General features: G+C 50.8%; 3 protein-coding genes across 17 annotated transcripts in view; all 3 read left to right on the forward strand.

Moving 5' to 3' along the window:
* Positions 1–5,851, forward strand: part of JMJD6 (jumonji domain containing 6, arginine demethylase and lysine hydroxylase) — a 1,042,475-nt gene extending 1,036,624 nt beyond the window's left edge. Inside the window, exon 8 of the mRNA XM_050764367.1 lies at positions 1,800–5,851. Within this exon, the coding sequence (XP_050620324.1) occupies positions 1,800–1,836 (37 nt within the window). The 3' untranslated portion in view covers positions 1,837–5,851. The remainder of the gene's footprint in view (positions 1–1,799) is intronic.
* MXRA7 (matrix remodeling associated 7) overlaps positions 1–21,588 on the forward strand; it is a 1,130,960-nt gene that overhangs the window by 1,086,349 nt on the left and 23,023 nt on the right. For 12 of the 15 annotated variants that reach the window (XM_050764454.1, XM_050764455.1, XM_050764456.1 and 9 more), the window contains exon 2: positions 7,833–8,189. In XM_050764454.1, the coding sequence (XP_050620411.1) occupies positions 7,848–8,189 (342 nt within the window). In that variant the 5' untranslated portion in view covers positions 7,833–7,847. Of the gene's footprint in view, positions 1–7,771; positions 8,190–21,588 lie in introns of those variants that run through there. The other 3 variants (XM_050764467.1, XM_050764466.1, XM_050764453.1) reach the window with 2 other exon arrangements.
* Positions 1–21,588, forward strand: part of CYGB (cytoglobin) — a 326,406-nt gene that overhangs the window by 136,352 nt on the left and 168,466 nt on the right. The window lies entirely within an intron of this gene.

The raw sequence follows: 21,588 nt of genomic DNA on the forward strand, positions 1-21,588 counted from the left end.
AAATGTTTTCCTTTGAGAATACCAGAGCATTCCCTTATTGCTCTTCTCTTGATGGTCTTGAGGGAAAGCAGTGACTGCTGCTGCGCCTCCTTGACTGTGGAGTCGTCGTCCCAGCAGTGAAGGGAGAGCCATTGGAAAAGTCACCCGGCATCTTCTGCAGAACCTGAGGCATGGCCTCTTGCGTTTTCTCCCAGTTTGCCATTGCTGCTTGAGTGCTCAGCCAAATCAGACAGCAGCAGAGAACTCTGATTTATCAAATCTTTCAGCCAAATCAGACAGCAGCAGAGAACTCTGATTTATCAAATCTTTCTGTTCTTTTTTTTTTTTTTTTGAGACAGGGTCTCGCTCTGTTGCCCATGCTGGAGTGCAGTGGCATGACCATGGCTCACTGCAGCCTCAACCTTCCAGGCTCAAGCGATCCTCTTGCCTCAGCCTCCCAAGTAGCTGACTATAGATTCACCCCACCACACCCAGCTTATTTATTTATTTATTTATTTTGAGACAGAGTCTCGCTCTGTCGTCCGGGCTAGAATGCAGTGATGCGATCTTGGCTCACTGCAACCTCCACCTCCCAGGTTCAAGCAATTCTCCTGCCTCAGCCTCCCGAGTAGCTGGGATTACAGGCATGCGCCACTACGCCCGGCTAATTTTTTTTTTATTTTTAGTAGAGGCAGAGTTTCACCATATTGGCCAGGCTGATCTCAAACTTCTGACCTTGTGATCCACCCACCTCGGCCTCCCAAAGTCCTAGGATTACAGATGTGAGCCACCGTGCCCGGCCAGCTAATTTTTATTATTATTTTTAGTAGTGACGAAGTCTCTCTGTGTTGCCCAGGTTGGTCTTGAATTCCTCGCCTCAAGTGATCCCCCCACCTCAGCCCCCCAAAGCAGTAGGATTATTACAAGCATGAGCCACCTCACACAGCTTTTATAAAAACTTAATCACATCTCCAAGTACAAGATTGGATCTAAATAAGTTAAAACTTAAACATCTATTTGCAAGTACCTGGGCATGTAACAGGTTCATAATGAAATTTGTTCACTCTCTGCATTTGTCTGCGGTCTTTAAATGCTACAGGTCTTTGATGTGCTGGTTGAAGTGTTAAGAGAGATTGTTGGAAGATAGTAAAATACTGAAGTTGAAGCTGGGCATGGTAGCTCAAGCCTGTAATCCCAGCACTTTGGGAGGCCAAGGCAGGAGGATCGCTTGAGCTCAGGAGTTCAAGACCACCTTGGAGAATACAGTGATACCCTGTCTTTAAAAAAAAAAAAAAAAAAAAAAAAAAAAAATATATATATATATATATATATATATATATATATATATATGTTTTAATACTGACGTTCACAGGATTTTGAATGTCTGAAGCCCTTGACTGCTGAAGGTGACATTCCTGTTACATTCTCTCCCCCAGCAGCCGAGTCTTTCTTAAATGCATTGGGGAAGTGCAGGACCCACAGTCCCTCCTATCGTGTATTCTCTATTCTCTGTGGGTTAGCTGAAATTCAACGGGGAAATTCAAGTGACTTAATCAAACTAGAATGTGCATTTCTCAACCTTTGATGTCCTTTCACAGCCATACTTAGACTCTTTTTGCCTTTTTAAATTGTTTCTATTATTATAGATTTATATCTGCACTTGATCTGTGACTTTGTAATTTGTAAGAAAACTCTGTAGAAAGCCCTGCCATGACTTCCACGTGGGGTCCCGGGGGTCCTGCTTTTAACATTGCCTTCCAGCTTTGCACCCAGCATGCTGTCTACGTGCTGATTACAGGCAGTTGTACTTTCCTTGGCAGGATTAGGGACACTTGTGGAGGCCGGGCTCACCCCTGAGCAGATAAAGAGACTCTCCCTGAGGTGGCTTCAGCGTAAGCTTTTGGCAGCCACCCAACTCAGTTCTCACGTCTTCTACTCCTACCTTCTCTGTCTTTGAATTTGGATATTCCTTCCCTGGTCCAAGCTCCTATCTTCAGTCAAATGCTGTTTTTACTGCTTCCTAAGGATAGATTATCAAGAAGTTTAACAGCTCGGCCAGCTCAGTGAAACACTGAAGCTAATGGGATGTTGGGTAAGAAGGTTCTGTGCCGTCTCATTGAAAACCGAGCCGGTCAACCACAAGGCTGGCGGGGTGTGATCCTTGTAACGTCTTGTTGTGTCTGTTACTCACGGATGTCGGTAAGGAGCTTCCACAGAGCCAGCTGTGTACCACAGAGACACTGAGAGTGGTGAGTGGACTTTGTGTGTGAGCCAATTATGTGTCGGAAGGACTTGGAGTCCGCCCTCCTTCCAGTATGTCACCATCAGCCCACAAATGCATTCAGTGGCAGTGACCCAGCACCATCACCCACTGCTCAGTCTGTCTTAGGATTCCTTATCTTTTTCTCCATCATCATAGAGACTGAAATTTCAGGGGTGTTTTTGTGTAGTATATTTTTTGGGGGGGGTGATACATTGGGATTTTTTGTTTGCATAGAGTGGGAATGGTGTGCAGTGTGCTCTTACCACAGAACTTAATGAATAGGCTCCATTCTTCCCCACCACGGGATCCCTAAGAAGCGCTCACTTTGCAAGGTACTCTGAGATTGGCGTTCCTCATTTGTTTGACCTACAGACGTTAAGTGGGTGGCTTGTGTTACACATGGGGAGTAAATTGGAGATGGCAGCTCTAGTCTTTGCGGTCTGTTGATACTTCTAAGTAACTGGATGACTTTTTGGGGATTGACCAGCAGGTGCCATCTCTTGCCCTCTTGATTCACCTGCTTGCCTTAATTTGTCCCTAAATTCAGCTAAACTTAAATAAAAAATAAGAGGGGTTGTCAAGGCCATAGTGCCCACTTGGAAGCACTGCCTGGGCTGGAGCGTTGGAGGCATTGGCAGGCAGGTGGGAAGGAGCTCTCACTGCAGTGTTCACAGGCAGGGAGGCTGCGTGTGGATGTGTTAGAATTGTGTGCTGTTGCCTCTCAAAATATCCACTAGAAACAGGTGTAACCAGGAAAATACAGGTCTCTGCCCACTGTTATTAACAGACTGTCATTTCCTGACATTGGGTCATGTGGCTTTAGGAGGCTGGTTCTCTATTTTTGTCTTAGTTCAATTTTTTGCATCCTAAAATGCCAAACCCAGTGTGTGGCTGGGTAGGTAGAACTGTGCTGCCTGCCTGCCATGGGGGCTGCTCTCCCGCCTTACCCTCACGCCCACAGCTCGCTTGGTTCCGTGGTGGGCACAAGATGTGTTTGGCTATAAAGTCAAACTCTGAATGTATAATCTCTTGGTAGTAACATCTGAGTGGTGTTGCTCCTCCTGCTTTTTAAAAAGACTTTTCTTGCCATCTACAAAAAGCTTTTTTCTTTTTCCCAGTATTGCTCCTGTACTGCCATATTTGCCCTTTTTCCTTACCTTCCTCTCAATTTTCTATCAACCACTCCTCTAAACTTCAGTTTAAAATTAAAATAAAGCCCAAAAAGGCTATTTGCCACCAGGGGGCGTGGTAGGACATGTTGCCAGTGGTCTGCATCGTAGAGCAGAAATTTTGAATTTTAAAAATTAGCCACCCAGGCCAGGTGCAGTGGCTCACACCTGTAATCCCAACACTTTGGGAAGCTGAGGCAGGGGGATCGCTTGAGTCCAGGAGTTCAAGACCAGTCTGGGCAACATGGTGAGATCCCATCTCTCAAAAAAATAATCTAGAAAATAAAGATCAGCCACCCGGTTTTCCTTCTCCAGATGCTAAAGGTGATTCCTGTTTGGTAACAGTATTCCAGAAATGAGGGGAATAACATACCTGATAGGCCCAAGTCAGCTCTGGATAGTACATTGTCTGGATAGTACAGATTATGTGCTCCTGGGACATGCTTTGTTTATTCCTGCCAGGCCAGAAATTCAGCAGCCCTACCCCCTACCCTGCTTACTGTCACTGTGGGCTAGCCAGGCTCTCTGTTATGTAAGCACAGCAGGGGCAAGGTGGGGAAACCGTGTGTGAGAAAGGAGTGGCATGGTGGCAGGTGGCCAGTGTAGGGTAGGAAGAGTGGGTACCCAGAGACCACTTGTTCAGAAGTTAACTCTTCTTCCCATCTGGCGTGAGTTACTCCATTGAAGGGTGCCAACAACAGTAAAGTGAAGGAGATAATGTTAGATTATTTTCAGGGATGATTCTCCAAGGTGACAGCAGATCTTAAAACCAAAGAGCTGGGTCCTGGAAGAAGGGGTCTTAGACTATTAACTTCTGATGGAAGGACCAGGGTGGGAGAGACATGAGTTGGGGACTGAGAACATCAGGAGGACCCTGGGTATGAGGACCTTTGGGGATGAGGCTTCACCATCAGCTGGAAGAATCCATGCTGTACACATGTACGTGCCTCTGCAGTTAGTGGTACTGGGATGTTTAGTGTGACATCCTTGAGGGGAGAGCCACTGAAAAGAGGAACATTATTCACATTTTGCTGTATTCTTGTAGCTGTCCGTGTCTTAATAATTCAAGCGTTGAATAGATGTTTGAGGGCCAGGCACTGCTCTTGAGGTGCTGGAGATGTGGTGACAAGCCCAGATCCCTGACAAGCTTAATGGACAGTGAATGTGCAGCTGTTCACAAGGCCGCTGGTGAGGGCAGGTAGAAGGAAGTGCAGACCTTCTTAAATGCAGGTGTACGGGCTCTACATGAAAGAGCGTAATTAACACCACTGTATACTTAAGGTAGTAACAGCTTCTTCGTAAAGTAGCAAAACTAAGGATCTGTGGAAAAGTTGCTGGTGCAAGTGCTTTACAAACTTACTAGAGACTCAGCCTTGGATTTAGGACTTTAAACAAGAGAATAGGATGGAACAAAATTTTTGCAGTAAATGTAAAAAATGCTGTGTAGGAGGTAGGCGTATAAGGATGCCCCAGCTGTAGGTTCTTTAGATTGTCTTTAGTATTTCCACAAGTAAGTTGTTTTTGATGCGTGTACTGGTATTGCTGGTAGATTTGAAGTGGAGTCTGGCAGCTTCTTCCACACTCCCCTCCCACTAGCTTGTGTCAAGGTGTGACATCCTATACAGCAAAACTAGATGAACTTATGCCCCCAGGCGGTGGCTCTCAACTTTCATTGTTAGTTTAGAAATTTTGGTCAGGTGCAGTAGCTCGCCCCTGTAATCCCAGCACTTTGGGAGGCCATGGCGGGTGGATCACTTGAGGTCAGGAGTTCAAGACCAGCCAGGCCAACATGGGGAAACCCCGTCTCTACTAAAAATACAAAAATTAGCCAGGCGTGGTGGCATGTGCCTGTAGTCCCAGCTACTCGGTTGGCTGAAGCAGGAGAATCACTTGAACCTGGGAGGCAGAGGTTGCAGTGAGCTGAGATCACACCACTGCACTCCAGCCTGGGCAACAGAGCGAGACTCTGTCTTTAAAAAAAAAAAATTCATCTAAGCCCCAGTGAACCTCCTGGAAGGAGAGCTAGCCCTGGCCAGCTGTCTCCAAGGTGACTGGATGCTACAGAAGAACTGGGACTGTCTTCTGCGGACTCGTGCCTCCTGGAGTTGTCAGAACACTGTCCTGTGTCTGTCTAGCCATGGGGTCTGCCATGAAATGCCTGTGGATCTGTCACTGGGTTGGTTGGTATTTTTAACTTTCACTTGGGTGAAACTTGTTCATCATTTTAAATAAAGCAACATGATTTGGAGTTGTGTTTTTGGCATTGTTTTGTCCTTATTTTCTTTCTTACTCATTTGAAAGTCAATAGAATGTACTTTGTCAGCAGAACAGGACTTTTTAAAAATGTATTTATACTTTAAAACAAAGAATGGGGCACAAAAGTAAGACCCTGGGCCAGAAGCGTAGACGCACACCTATAATCCCAGCTGCCCGAGAGGCTGAGGCCGGAGTGTCACTGGAGCCCAGGATTTCGAGGCTGCAGAAAGCTATGATCATGCCTGTGGATAGCCACTGCACTCCAGCCTGAGCAACATAGTGAGACCCTGTCTTTTTTTAAAAAAAGAAAAAAAAAAAAGACCCAGTCTCTTTAAAAAAAAAAAGGAAAGAAAGAAAGAAAGGTCAGCTGGGCGCGAAAGCTCATGCCTGTAATCCCAGCATTTTGGGAGGCTGAGGCGGGCAGATTGCCTGAGGTCAGGAGTTCGAAACCAGTTGGACCAACATGGTGAAACCCTGTCTACTAAAAATAGAAAAAAAGTAGCCGGGCGTGGTGGTATGTACCTGTAATCCCAGCTACTCAGGCAGGAGTATCACTCGAACCCGGGAGGCGGAGGTTGCAATGAGCCAAGATCATGCCACTGCACTCCAGCCTGGGCAACAGAGTAAGATCCATCTCAAATAAAAAAGAAAAGAAAGAAAAAAATAGTAAGGCCCATACACTGACTGAAAGTTCCACAGTGGTCAAAAGCTAGTTGCCCATAAATAAAGCCTATTTCACTTTTTTTTTTTTTTGAGACGGAGTCTTGCTCTGTCTCCCAGGCTGGAGTGCAGTGGCGCAATCTCGGCTCACTGCAAGCTCCGCCTCCCGGGTTCACGCCATTCTCCTGCCTCAGCCTCCCGAGTAGCTGGGACTACAGGCGCCCGCCACCGCGCCCGGCTAATTTTTTGTATTTTTAGTAGAGACAGGGTTTCACCGTGGTCTGGATCTCCTGACCTTGTGATCCGCCCACCTCGGCCTCCCAAAGTGCTGGGATTACAGGCGTGAGCCACCACGCCCGGCCACATTTTATAGTTGGGGGCTCTTTTCATCAACCACCACTAAAAGGAAATGCATGGCCCTTAATATCATGCAGTGCAGCAGAATTCAGCTCTCCCTGTTGCTGGGGGGTCTTGTTTGTATATCTTCATTTAAAAGGAAGCACTTCATCTCACATCTTGGTTTGTATCACAGATCAGCTCAGGCACTGTAATTTCCCCAAAAAAGTATTAAATGCATCCTCAGCAAAAACTGGAACCGTGTTTTTTTAACATTAGGCCTTATGTTTGGCATGATACCTGACATGCCCGTCGTGTGTTTATTTAAAATAACTAAAGAGTGGGTGGGGCGTGGTAGGAAAATATGTTTTTGGTTACAACGTGTTTATCTCAAAATCCACTGTTCAGCAACAGAGGCCTGGGAGGACCTGGAGAAACAAAAACAATAGCCTTCATTTCCTTCACTGCACCCTCCCACCCTGCATGCATTCTGGAATTGTGCAAAGAAGAAAGTCCGGTAGGAGGAATAGCGTTGACCAAGGACCTGCAGCTGAATTTCAGGTCTAGGGGCGGGGGAGCCATGTTATGTTACAGGGAGGCCTGTGTTGAAGACTGCTGGCCTCAGCGCCGAAGGGAGCATTCACTGGCTGGGATCTGGAGATGTCCTCTGTGAAAGTGCATTAAGGCAACCCTAAGGATTAAAAGCAACTCCTGACATGCCTATAAAAACGGCAGTGGCTAAACGTAATCCGGCTTTTCATTGTTTTACAAGGCAATCCAGGCTGCTGTTTCCATGAATCTTCCCGGGTTTGCTTGTCTCTCTGCATTCCCCAACTAGCACTGATATTTCCAAAATGCTCTAAGACGAACTGCTGTACCAAGGCCAAAGATGACAACCTCAGGGCACATCATACAGTATTTCAAATTGAACCTCAGTTAAATGTGCCCCAAAGCGTCAAGGCTGCCCAGGCTGGGCAGGGGTTGGCTCTCCTGTGCCTCCCAGGGGGTCAGGGCTCTGCCCCCCTACACCCCCGCTTACAGCCTGTGCGTCACCACCGGGGGCCGGAGGATGCCAGGGGCGGGGCGCGGGCGACGGGGGCTCCGCCCCGGGGCGGGGCGCGGCGACCGGGCGCGGCGGGCTCCCTCGGGGTCCCAGCGGGCCGGCACTCGGCGGCCGCGGCGCAATGGAGGCGCCGGCCGAGCTGCTGGCCGCGCTGCCTGCGCTGGCCACCGCGCTGGCCCTTCTGCTCGCCTGGCTGCTGATGCGACGTGGGGCGACCGCGAGCCCGGAGCCTGCCTGCACGCCCCCGGAACCCGCGCCCCCGGCCGAGGCCACCAGGGCCCCAGCGCCGTCCCGCCCCTGCGCCCCCGAGCCGGCGGCCGCGTCCGCGGGGCCGGAGGAGCCTGGGGAGCCCGCGGGGCCGGGGGAGCCCGGGGAGCCTGCGGGACCCGGGGAGCCCGAAGGGCCAGGGGATCCCGCGGTGGCGTCAGCGGAGGCGGAGGAGCAGGCGGCGGAGGCGAGGCAGGTACGCACCGCGGCCCCCGCGGCCCTCTCCCCACCCCCGGGGCTCCAGCCGCCGCTGCCGTTCCCCGCCGAGCCAGGGAGCGGGACCGCAGCCTCCAGCCCAGGCTGCCCCCGGGAAGCGCAGAACCCTCGGCCCACAGGAAATGCAGGTCCCGCCATGCTAAGCCGCAGGCCCGCAAAGTCGCCGCCCTCCCCCAGAAAGTGTGGCGAGGGGCGACCCCGAATGAGTTTGTTTGGAGGTGTTTTGCTCTCCCCTCACCTCGGCCTCTCCCAGCCCAGGGCGTGCTCCGCAGCTGCTGGCTCCCAGGCCTCGCGACGGGACTTGGAATTTTGCTCCACACCCACCTCTGACCCCTCCCGCCCACCGGTTCCCAAATCCACGTGCCTATGGCTTATTTCAAGGCCTGCCATGAGAGTTATCTTGATGTTTAAAAAGTAGTACTTTCGGGGGGCGAGGGAGGAAAGCTGGCTTTTCTTTTTCAGTCAGTTTGAAGTCAAGATTTCAGAGTCAGTGCTGTGGTGTTTTGTGAAGCCCGTAGGCTGAGACTGAAAGAAAAGGCACCCGAGCCCAGCAGTTCTTTTTATTGTCGTTTTAAGCTACACATCTCCTAATACCCTCCTACCCCCACTCCCCCGGGTTGTAGGTAAGCTGGGCCTGGAGTGAAGATGCAGGATAAAGCCCTCCTGGAACACCAGGGAGCACCCCAAAGCGGCCCTCCCTGCCTCTGCCCCAGGCCTCCCACCATGCTGTCCGTCAGCTCGGGCCCTGGCCACCCTGTCCTGCCTGTGGATATCAGGAGAGGAATCGGATTTCCCTCATCCACTCATCCTAGTCCCTACACTCTAGACTGGAAACCTGTGTGCTCATGTTCCCAGGAGTTCACCACGCTTGGCTGGTCCAGGCCACCGCCATGGTCTCCAGTCGGATTGTAATCCCTTGTTCTTACCCCTGAGCTCCTTTTCTTGGAAGGGAGGAGAGCCGGGATGCGCGTTGTCTGCGTGCCTACGTGCCCACTCTGTCCTGTGCTGGACACAATGGTTTACCCTGGAGAGAAGCCCTTCGGGGGAGGAGGAGGCAGCCAGGCTGTGCTCAGAGGCATTTCTCTTTGCTGAGTAAGTGCGCCAGACCCCATCTGAGCAGGCGCTTTGCTTGACAAGTGGGTGACTAATTGTGTCATTAGAGAGGATTCTAACCAGCCCGTTTAATGGGGTGGGGGGTCGGGGGGCAAGCCCTGCCGTTCTTGCTTGAGGTGGGCTTGCAGACCTCAGGGGGTGATGGGGGAGGGGGGCGGTTCGGACATGTGCTGACCTGTTGTGTTTGCTCCCATATTTGGGATTCCTGCCTCCGTCGAGGTCTCGCGGGAGCAGGAGAGGCCTTTAGACAGTTCTGGAGCCGTCATGCACCCTCAGTCAGTCAGCCCTGGCCTTACAGGGCTGTCCCTTTATCACCCACACCAGGCTCTGGACTGAAGTGCAGAATGTCCTTTAGCAGCGCCCTGTCTTATCTCAATCCTGTGGGGCACGACGCTTGAAGAACTTTTTACAAGGCTTTCAGCTCTCAGCACATGATACCTACAGGAATAGGTTCATTGGTGTTTAAATAGGGCCCCTCGCATAATTTTCCTCTGTCTGGGCGAATGCACGTCCTCTGAGGCTGAATGGGTGCTCTGAAGGACAAGGCAGTACAGGGGTTCACATGCCAGCCAGCCCCCATAACATAGGTGCCAGTGAGGATGACTTGAGGCTTGTGTTTGTCCTCCCGGTAAAGCACCCTCCAGAGGGAACCCACCCAACAGGAGAATTCAACTGAAGTTAGTGTCCTTCCCCTTTGGGCTCCAGTCCCCAGGCCTTCCTGAGCTGGCCAAAGCTCCCCCAAAACTCCTGCCTGCAAACATTAAGCCAGGTGCTGTGGGGACACAGATACTGTGTCATCCCACCCACTCCCAGTGGTGGCATTACTTAAGAAGCTGCTTAGAAATTGTCTTAATGAGCTTCAAGTCAGTGACAAGTAAAAAAAAAAAAAAAAAAAGGAAAAGAAATTGTCCTGAAGTGTACTCCAGCATTTCCAAGAGCTTCCAGTGCTTTCTTCTGATGATCACACTGCTGGGGCTTGGAGGACAGATCAGGAAAAAGGCCCCTTGGGGAAGACAACTCAATCGGGGTTGGGAAGTGGGGTGATACCCTCTGCCAGCCTCCTTCTTCCTCCCTCCCTCCCTCCCTAAGCAAACCCCATCAACAGCAAGGGAGGAGGGTAACACCACCTGCTGTTAGCTCAGAAGTCACTGCCCTGGGGAGCAGCGTGTAACTCACCTCTCCCCTCCCTCTTCATTTTCCATTAACTGCTTCCTTTCTAATCCAGTCCTCTCCCTTCCCAAGGATGCCTGGGCTGGCTGGGGCAGCTGCTGCCACCGACTACAAAGCTGATTATTGAGAGGATCTCTCACCCCGGGAAGCAGCCTTCAGCTGCTGTTGGGGATCACTCAGGAGCGTCCCCTAGGTGCACGGTACCCTCTTTGGCCAAGGACAAAGTAGTGGGGAGGGGCCACTGTAGGCTGAGACCCTGAAAATGGACCAAAGAAATGGGGATGAGATCAGTGCAGCCTCCCCAGGGCAGCACAGGCCAGGGCAGGGAGGCTGAGAAGAAGCAGAAAGATACTGCTAGAACCTCTTTTTCTTTCTCTCCTAAGGATTAGCGAGGGGTGGGCTGTGAGGAAGCATTACAGGCAAGTCCTTTTCACACAAAGAATCATGAGCCAACGAAGTCAAGAACAAGAGCTGGCCTCTTTTCAGGCCAGGACTCAGGGCTTTCTTGGTGCTCTTGTGTAGGTTGGGGTTTTAGGATTGCCAGGCCTCTTACCTAATGGAGTTGTGGATTCAAGCAAGGCTGGATGGTTGGATTCCCAAACAGTGGTCATTGGCAAAGCGTCAAGGGTCATTTGAATAGCACTAGAGTTAAATCTCTTGTCTGTGCCAGGACTCAAGTATCTCGGCACTTGGGGCCTATCTCTGCTCAAAGACAGACTAGAGGCCAGGCACGATGGCTGAAGCCTGTAATCCCAACATTTTGGGAGGCTGAGGTGGGAGGATCACCTGAGGTCAGGAGTTCGAGACCAGCCTGGCCAACATGGCAAAACCCTGTCTCTACTAAAAATACAGAAATTAGCCAGGCATGGTGGGGGGCGCCTGTAATCCCAGCTACTCAGGAAGCTGAGGCAGGAGAATCACTTGAACCCAGGAGGCTGAGGTTGCAGTTGAGCCAAGATTGTGCCATTGCACTCCAGCCTGGGCGACAGAGCAAGACTCTGTCTCAAAAAAAAAAAAAAAAAAAAGACAGAGTAGGGACTTCCTGCAAGGCAGTGGGCCGGTGTCATGCACAGAGAGACTCTTCTAGATTTAATTGGGATTTAGGAGATTAAAGCAATATGACACATAAATACAATCTTGATCCTTGATTGGATTCTCGATCAGGGATGGGAGTAGGGAGCTATAAAAGACACACTGGAGATAATTGAGACATTTTTTAAATAAATGGGTGTGTTAGGTAAGCTTATTGAATCAACGCTGAATATTTTGTGTACAATACCGGCAGATGGCTGTGTAAACAATGGCCTTATCCTTAGGAAGATGCACGCTGAAACATTTTGGGATGACATGTCATGATTCAAATAGTTACAGGCACATTCACACACACAGTGTGGGTGTGTATGGAGAGAGAGAGAATGCAAAGATGGCAAAATGTTAACAACTGGTGAATCTAGGTGAAGGGTGTGTGGTATTCATTGTATTATTCTTTCAACTTTTCTGTAGGTTTGGAATTTTTCAAAAGAGAATGTTGAAACAAAGAAGCCCAGTGGGAAATTTCTTGGGAAAGGGGTTGATTTTTTAGCCACTCTGGTGGTGGTGGTCTGAGTGGGTAGCACAGCCTCCATCTGTCTGTCTTCACCATGTGACTTGGGCCTGGTCCCCTGAAGTCATCCTGCTGTCAGGTCCACCTGTGTCCTCTGCCCTCACCAACCTGTTCACCATAGGTGTGGGCTCTGGAAGCTGCGGAGACCCCAGCCTTCCCAGAATGACCCAGGAGCGGGTGAATTTCCCCATCATCTGTCCTGCGTTTGTGATGGCAGTGTGGGCCTTTGTGATGGCAGTGTGGTCCTACTTTCTGTGCTCTTAGCAAAATCTCAGAAGCCAAGTAGTGGAGGGCCAAGCGGATATTTGCCAGTTGTTTATATCACTTTAGGTCCTTGTCTTTAAGCAGCTTAGGCTGATATATCAAAATACCACAGACTGGGTTGCTTAAACAACAGGCATTATTGCCTACACTTTTGGAGGCTGGGAAGTCCAAGATGAGGTATTGGCAGATTCTGGTTTTGGTGAGGGCTCTCTTTTTGACTTGCAGACAGCCACCTTCTTGCTGTACTTTCACATGCCAGAGAGAGAGGAATGTCTCTTCCTCTTCTTATCAGGGCCCTCATAGCATTGTAGGGGCGCCACCATCGTGACCTCATCTAAATCTCACCTCCCAAAGGCCCCCACCTCCAAATACCATCACACTGGGGGTTAAGGCTTCAACAGATGGATTTGCAGGGGACACAAATATTTAGTCCAGAACAGGCCCAGTGACTTACTGGGGAAAAAAACTAGAAATAATCCAAATGTTCATTAATTAGCACATTGGATTCATTAGCAAATTAGTATGAAATAAGTAAAAAGGTAGAACGTAAAATATTGCATTCACAATAATTATAATGATATAGAGCAACTGAATAGAAGATGCCTTGGAGGGCTGTCAGTGGACTTCTATATTCAGTAGTTCCAGTGGGTATTTTTTTGTAAAGTTGTTTGAGCGCATAACTTAATTTTTTTCCACATATGAAAGAAGTCCAGGGGCTTTCCTAATAGCTAAACTTTGTTCTTTCTGAGAGAAAGAGTCTTGGTTACAGACTCATGTCAGCTAGAATTTTCTGCTTAGCAAGGAGTACGTTTTTAAAGAATATGTCTTGAGAAAAAAGCCACCTAGCTTTGGAGAGCTAGAAATGAAATGGTGAGCATGCAAACAGTTTCTGTTTTGTAGCCCTGCTCTTTCCCAGTCAGTCCAAACCACAGTGTGGGAGGAGGGAGACCAGCCTGGGCCTCTGGTGGACAGTCTTCCGGAGAAATGCCAGATCCCTGATGGTTAGGAGTATTTCTGAAACAACCTGCATTTGGCCACACTGGGCTTGCCACTGTTAAGGACAGATGTATGGAACAGGACGAGGAGATCAGGTTCAGAAGCCCCTTCTCTAAGGGGGCCTCATGCAAAGCTCTTTCCAGCATTCTTTTTTTGTTTTTGAAATGGAGTTTTGCTCTTGTCACAAAGGAGTGCAGTGGCACAATCTCAGTTCACTGCAACCTCCACCTCCCGGGTTCCAGCAATATTCCTGCCTCAGCCTCACGAGTAGCTGGCATTACAGGCATGCACCACTATGTTTGGCTAATTTTTGTATTTTTAGTAGAGATGAGGTTTTACCATGTTGGCCAGGCTTGTCTTGAACTCCTGGCCTCAATGATCCTCCTGCTTCGGCCTCCCAAAGTGCTGGGATTACAGGCGGGAGTCATCACGCCCAGCCCTGTTTTCGGCATTCTTACTGCTTGCTGCTTGGTCAAAAGACTGGAAAGGGCCAAGCGCAGTAGCACTTTGGGAGGCCAAGGCGGGAGGATCACTTGAGTTATGAAAGTAGAGCCTGCAGTGAGCTGTGAAAGCACCACTGCACTCCAGTCTGGGTAGCAAGACCCTGTCTCAAAAAAAAGAAAAAAAAAGAAAAAACTGAAAAGGAAGCTGGAGGGTGCTGCAGCAGTCATTCTAGTCATTGTGTCCGTCGCTGCGGGGCAGTAGAAGCAATGCTGTTTTCTTTTTCTTTTTTTTTGGAGACAGAGTTTCCCTCTGTTACCCAGGCTGGAGTGCAGTGGTGCAATCTCAGCTCACTGCATCCTCTGCCTCCTGGGTTCAAGTGATCCTCCTGCTTGCCTCAGCCTCCTGAGTAGCTGGGATTACAGGTGGCCACCACCACGCCCGGCTATGATGCTGTTTTCTGGACACAGGGTTACATTGGCTAAAAAATGGCTACATGAGATTTAATGGCTCAGAGAAAACCCATTGCAGGACTTATGGAACTTGTTTATCTTCAACTGTTGCCTCTGAATTGCCGTAGGACTTACAGAAGTGATTGTCCACTTTCCAGGCATCAGCTCCAGTTTTTCTGTTTGTTTTTTTCAATGTGTTTTTTTTTTTTTTTTTTTTTTTTTTTTGACCTAGGGCCTCGGCTGGTGCAATGGTGTTGGGTTATCAGAATTTGTTGACATTAGTGTCACTAAACTTGATATACAACCCCCTACTGCTAAAGTTAACTGGCTTTAAAAAAAAAAAAAAAAAAACAGGTTCTCACTCTGTCACCCAGGCTGGAGTGCAGTGGCACAGTGTCAGTTCACTGCAACCTCTGCCTGCTAGGCTCAAGCCATCCTCCTACCTCAGCCTCCCGAGTAGCTGGGACCACAGGCACGCACCACTACACCTGGATAAATTTTGTATTTTTTGTAGAGATGGGGTTTTGCCATGTTGCCCAGGTTGGTCTCAAAGTGCTGAGCTCAAGCAATCTGCCAACCGCTGCCTCCCAAAGTGCTGGGATTACAGGTGCGAGCCACTGTGCTCAACCCTTCAGCGCCAGTTTTGTGGCCTGTGTATGTGTGTATTTAATGTTTTCAAGTGATAACTCCTTGCACACATTTATAACCCGCTGACCAACCTGACGTCTGGGTGAGACAACCCTGGCAGATTCTCAGCAAGGACCTTCTTGTGTGATGACCTTGGTATTAATCGCTTTTCTCCTGGCCTGATTCTTATTTGCTGAGGACTCAGAGTCTGAGATAAATCTTGCTGTTTTGAAACAAGGTCTGGTTCTGTCACCCAGGCTGCAGTGCCGTGGTGCAATCTCAGCTCACTGCAACCTCCACCTCCTGGGCTCAAGCCGTCCTCCCACCCTTTTTTTTTTTTTTTTTTTTTTTTACGGAGTCTCGCTCTGTCGCCCAGGCTGGAGTGCAGTGGCTGGATCTCAGCTCACTGCAAGCTCCGCCTCCCGGGTTCACGCCATTCTCCTGCCTCAGCCTCCCGAGTAGCTGGGACTACAGGCGCCCACAACCGCGCCCGGCTAATTTTTTGTATTTTTAGTAGAGACGGGGTTTCACCGTGGTCTCGATCTCCTGACCTTGTGAGCCGCCCGCCTCGGCCTCCCAAAGCGCTGGGATTACAGGCGTGAGCCACCGCGCCCAGCCCCTCCCACCTTAAGAGAAGAAAATGCCACCAGCCCAGTGGGGTTCTGCTGGAGATCTACTATGGAGTAGCAAACGCTACTCCATAGTCAAGTCAGCCATTAGCCTTTCATGAAGTTATTCCTATGGTAAGGGCTCCTCAAGATATATGTGTGTGTGTGTGTGTGTGTGTGTTTTAAGAGGGAGTGTCGCTCTGTCACCCTGGCTGGAGTGCAGTGGCGCAGTCTCAGCTCACTACAACCTACCCCTCCCAGGTTCCAGCGATTCTCCTGCCTCAGGCTCCCAAGTAGCTGGGATTACAGGCGCCTACCACCACATCCAGCTAATTTTTGTATTTTTAGTAGACACAAGGTTTCGCGGGTTACAGGCCAGGCTGGCCTCAAACTCCTGCCCTCAAGCGATGCACTTGCCTTGGCCTCCCAAAGTGCTGGGATTACAGGCGTGAGCCACTGCACCCGGCCCTCAAGAGATTTTAAAAACTGACCACCTGCCTTCTTCTTCTTTTATTTGTTTATTTAGAGAACCAGGCTGGGGTGCATTGGCGCAATCATAGCTCACTGCAGCCTTGACCTCTTGGGCTCAAGGGGTCCTCATGCCTCAGCCTCCTGAATAGCTGGGACTGCAGGTGCACACCACCACACCCAGCTAATTTTTTAACTTTTTGTAGAGATGGTGTCTTGCTGTGTTGCCCAGGCCTGGTCTCAAACTCCTGGCCTCAGTCCAGCCTCCTGCCTCTGCCTCCTGAGGCTCTGGGATTACAGATGTGAACTGCTGTGCCCAACCCTTATCTTCTGTTACTATATTTAAAGCTGGTCGTGGTCAAAATTGTTCAACCTGGTTTTCCCCAATAAGATTATGCCATTTTCTCCAACCCTCTTCCATCGGATTTTATTCATCTCTTAGTTTTCTTCTCTGTCATATATTTTCTCTATCCCAAAATGTAGCGCCTAGAATTCGACCTGATATTCCCTGACAGGGGTTGCGGAGAGTACAGATTGCTGCCCAAGAGTGTTTTGTCTTTCTTTTTTTTTTTTTTTTTTTTCCTTTTTGTGGAGAACGGGGTGTCGCTATATTACCCAGGCAGGTCTCGAACTCCTGGGCCCAAGCTGTCCTCACCGCGCCCGGCCCCAAGGGTGTTTTGTTGTTGTTGTTTTCCTTTTTTGTTTTTTAAATGAAGCTTTTGATGTCCCCTAAATCCTCTTTGTAGGAACTCGCCAAAAACTGTTAATCTGATAGGATTGAATCTGGCATGCTCCAGTCATCTGAGCAAGAGAGTTTGTTTAGGGCTTGTGAATGTGCCCTTGATTGGGATGTGAGGTTGGAATGCAGGACGACGCTTTTAGTCTGGACATTGGAACACAGCGGTCGGCCCTAGGCGGGGGTGGGGCCCGGATGGGGTCATGCTCCTTGTAGAAACAGTGATCCGGTCTCTCCCCAGACACCCCCACCCGCAACATACTCCCTCCTTGTCAGCTGCTTCCCCAGCACACTCCCTCTGCTCTTTGCTCTGCTAGAAGAGCTCATGCCCATACTATCAACTGCAGGACTCCTGGACCAGGCCCGCCTTGCTGCCTTCAGAACACACCTGCCGCCCCATCCTCCTGATCAACAGCTGATGGTGCCCACATCTATACGCCCAGCTCTCGCCTCCCCTGATCTCCCTGGCCCCTGGCTTGTCTATGTGCACCTCAGCCCAGCACGCTGACCAGTGCCTCATTTCTGCTGCCCCCACCCGGCATTCCTCATCTCATCCCGGATCCACCCCCAACGCTCAGCTGCTCAGACCAAAGGCCCAGGCTCGTCCTTGTCGTCCTGCCTCCCTCTCGCCCTGAAGACCTGCTGTCTGCAGTTCTGGTCACCTCTCTCCAGAGTGTGTCCCGAGAGCAGCCCTCCCTCCTCCCATCTTTCTGGCGCCTGCTTCCGTGGCTGTTTGGTGACCTCCTCACTGGTCTCCCTGTTTCCCATCCTCCCCACCCCTGCCAGGCTCTCCCAACAACCAGCATGACCTTCCTAGCACAGCACCCCCAACAGCCCCTGCTCACAGCCCTCCACGTGCAATTCCAAACGTCCCACAGCCCCAGGCCCAGGAACACCCTGCCTACTCGGGCTCTACTCCCAGCCCTCTGCGGCCACAGATTCCTTTCTGGTGCTTAGACCTGCCAGCCCTGCATCCACGTCAGGACCCTGCCCAGCACACCCCTCCCTGCCTGAGCCTTCACGCAGTCAGTCCTCACCTCTCTCCTTGCCCCAGTGTCCTTGCCCCAGTGAGCGGATGTAAAGTACCCCGCCCCGCCCACCCCCCCCCCCCCCCCCCCCATCCCCCCACCCCCACCCCCCCCCCCCCCCCCCACCCCCACCCCCGCCCACTCTCTCTCCAGTGCGTTGGGCTTTCTTCATAGCCCTTCGTCCGGTCTGAGGTCATCTTTTATTTCAGTGCGCGTTGTCTGCCGCAGTGGAACGCCTGCTCCGGAGAGCAGGGCCCTTGCCCGCCACGTCCCAGCTCCTGCAACAGGCCCGCACGCAGTAGGCACCTGTTGAGTAAATACACCGCATGCCACAAAAAAGAAAGAACGGAAATCGCTGTGGGCTCCTGCCTAGAGGCAGGGCCTGTCTCTTTGTCTCCCACCTGGGGCAGCAGGAAGGCATCTTGCTTCTCTCCCTGCCCAGGCCTCTAGCCCAGTGCTCTGCACAGCCGCCTGCAGTTCTTGCCCTCGAGCTGTGTGTTACGCCTCAGAGAGGAAGACTGCTCGGTAAGGTAGTGAGTTCCCTGTGCCGGAAGTGTTCAAACAGAGATGGATACCAGCAGTTCATCCCAGGTTCCCTCAGCAAGTGTTTTTCCTTAGGCGGAAGCCACATTAGGTCAGTGGTTTTCCAACATTTTGTAAAACACTGGATCCTGGCCGTGTCTGGTGGCTCATGCCTGTAATCCCAGCATTTCGGGAGGCTGAGGCGAGCAGATCACCTGAAGTCAGGAGTTCGAGACCAGCCTGGCCAACATGGCAAAACCCAGTCTGTACTAAAAATACAAAAAGCCAGGTGTGGTGGCACATGCCTGTAATCCCTACTTGGGACTAATCAGCTACTTGGGAGGCTGAGGCGGGAAAATCGCTTGAACCCAGGAGGTAGAGGTTGCAGTGAGCCGAGATTGTGCCACTGCACTCCAGCCTGGGTGACGGCGTGAGACTCCGTCTCAAAAGTAAATAAATAAAAAATAATAATAAAACACTGGATCCCTTCTTGCCTCTTCAGTGTCACATGGAAGCCCAGGACATAAAGCAAAAACAGCTGCTCTGGGTGGCAGTCTACGCTCCTTTTACTCTGTCTGCTCCTCCTTGCAGCAGTCTCTGCAAACCTAGAGTAGAGTTAAAGGGCCTCCAAATCAGGTCCTGTGACCTTGGGGGACCCCTGCCCAGACAGAGGAAGGAGAGGGGTGCAGAGGTGAATGTGGAACGACAGATCACGTTCCTGAGGCCATGGTGCAAACAGCACCCCGAGTCCAGCCCACCACCCCCACCTAGTGGAACCCCCGGTTCTTAGCCATCAAGGAGAGAGACCTCACCCAATCTGATGGCAGGAGAATCTGAAAGTAGAACTTGGAGAAACAGAGATTATTATATTGAAATTGAACAAGGTTGGGCAATGTAGGCAGGTGGCATGGGTTTTGAGCAGGAAAAGCATTATGAAGCTAGCATTTGAAGATATTCTTAAAGCTGGATGAGGGCTGGGTGTGGTGGCTCATGCCTGTAATCCCAGCACTTTGGGAAGTTGAGGCAGGAGAATGGCTTGAGCCCAGGAGTTTGAGACCACCCTGAGCAACATAGTGAGACCCAATCTCTTCAAAAAATAAGAAAACTAGCTGGGAGTTGTGGCACATGCCTGTGATCCCAGCTACTTAGGAGGCTGATGGTGGAGGATTGCTTAAGCCCAGGGAGGTTGAGGCTGCAGTGAGCCATGATTGAAACACTGCATTCCAGCCTGGGATACAGAATGAGACCATCTCCCAAAAAAGGATGAATTGGAGGAGAGCAGATGTAGGTGCCACATGAAGTCATCGAGTAGTTGTAGCAGGAGAACAGAGAATAAAGGGGTGAAGCCAGAAGCCTGTTGGAGTGAAGGGGAGACTCTAGAATTCAGAATAGAAGGGAAGTCAGTGCCCGGTGCGGTGACTCATGCCTGTAATCCCAGCACTTTGGGAGGCCGAGGCGGGCGGATCACTTGAGGTCAAGAGTTTGAGACCAGCCTGGCCAATATGGCAAAGCCCTGTCTACTAAAAATACAAAAATTAGCTAGGGGTGGTGGCATGCACCTGTAATTCCAGCTACTCGGGAGGCTAAGGCAGGAGAATCTCTTGAACCTGGGAGGCAGAGGTTGCAGTGAGCAGAGATCGCACCATTGCATCCCTGCCTGGGCAACAGAGCGAAACTCTATCTCAAAAGAAAGAAAAAAAAAAGGAAGGAGATCAGGTTGGAATCAACATTCCCAGGCCATGTTAAGGTGTCAGAGATGCTGTGGCTGCCAAGAAAAACTGGACAAGTGAGGGGGTCAGTTTGAGACTTGGGTTTCTAGGTTCTGGACAGAAGTTCCTGGGACATGTCTCATCCAGGTGCAAATACGGATTTAGAGAGTGGAGCCTGTGTGTCCCCAGCCTGGAGTTGTAGTTTGGAGGAGGAGATGGCTGAGTTGTTTTGCTAGGTGTGGAGGAACAGTGGTGACCCCTGCCCCAGCCTGTCCTCCCTGCCCACCACCAAGCCCCCGGAGCTGATGCCAGCTGGGCTTTGCTGCTCGCCCTGCAGCTGATGCTCCCCCCACCCCCATTGCAAAAGATGAGCAGCCGATTGGCTAATGGAGTCCTTCTGGAAGGAGTGAGAGCATTGTCAGGCACTCTGGAGGCAGCCCTGGGCCTGGCCCATTCTGGGGTGGGGGAGGCCTTTTGTCGCCTTCCTGTTATTTCTGTCCTTGCCTGCTGCAGGCAGGGGAGGGACAGATGCCCTCTCGGGAGTTAGGAATGGCCTGCCTCCTGGAGCCACTGTCCTCTAAAGTCATTCTGGATTAGCCAGCGGGATTGGTGCAGCACAGCAGGCAGCAGCTCTGGTGGCCACAGGGCCACAACAGACCCTCTTTGCACTGCCCCATAGCAGAACCATCTCCTTGGGCAGCTGACACACAGACAGAAATCTGTCTCTATCACTGTCTGTCTCTCTGTTGTGTTTCTCTCTCTCCCCCGCCTCCCTTCTCTTATCTAGCCCTCTCTTCTCTCACCTCCCACCTCCCCTCTCTCCCTCTCCCGACTTCAGCACTTTGCATCACGCTTGAATCAGTTTGAATCAGCCAGGGCAGCCATAAATGGCAGCGTGCAGCCTGCAGGGCATGAGCTTGGTTCACTGTCTCTCCCAGCTACTGCAGCCTGGCCGGGCCCCTCAGCTTGGCCTCCGGGGCACCCTGGTCCTAGGCTCCTGGCACTGGGGAGGCTGTCAGGAGGCACGTCCCCTTTGCCTTCCCCCTCCTGCCTCCATCTCCTCCATGGGAGGGAAAAGCTGAATTAGAAAATTATCCCAGAACATGACATTAAAACATGGTCTCTATTCAGTCCTAAAATGCTGAGGCTCTGGTCAGTGAAGTGATGGAGCTTGGGCTCAGCCCAGCCTGCCCTGGGGACCAACCAGCTGCCTGTCTCAGTTCACTCTTTCCATGAAATTGATTGACTTTCATCAGAAACATGATGTATTCGTTTGCCAGAGCTGCTACAACAAAACGCCACAGACTGGGCACCTCCAGCAACAGACGTTTCTTTTCCCAGAGTTCTGCAGACTGGAGGGCCAAGTTCAAGGTGTCCGCAGGTTTGGGTCCTCCTAAGCCCTGTCTCCCTGGCTTGCAGTTGGCCTCCTTCTCTGCCTCCTCACATGGTCTTTCCTCCATGCACTCACAACCCTTGTGTCTCTGTGTGTGTTCAAGTTTCCTCTTATAAGGAAGCAGTCCTTGGGTGAGGCCCACCCTAATGGCCTCATTCTAACCTAATCACCTCTTTAAAGGCCGTGTTTCCCAATAGAATCAAGCTGAGAGGTAGCTGGGGCTAAGTCTTCAGCATATGAATTGGGGCG

The sequence above is a fragment of the Macaca thibetana genome, chromosome 16 (assembly GCF_024542745.1).
Source record: "Macaca thibetana thibetana isolate TM-01 chromosome 16, ASM2454274v1, whole genome shotgun sequence".
NCBI classification, from domain to species: domain Eukaryota; kingdom Metazoa; phylum Chordata; class Mammalia; order Primates; family Cercopithecidae; genus Macaca; species Macaca thibetana.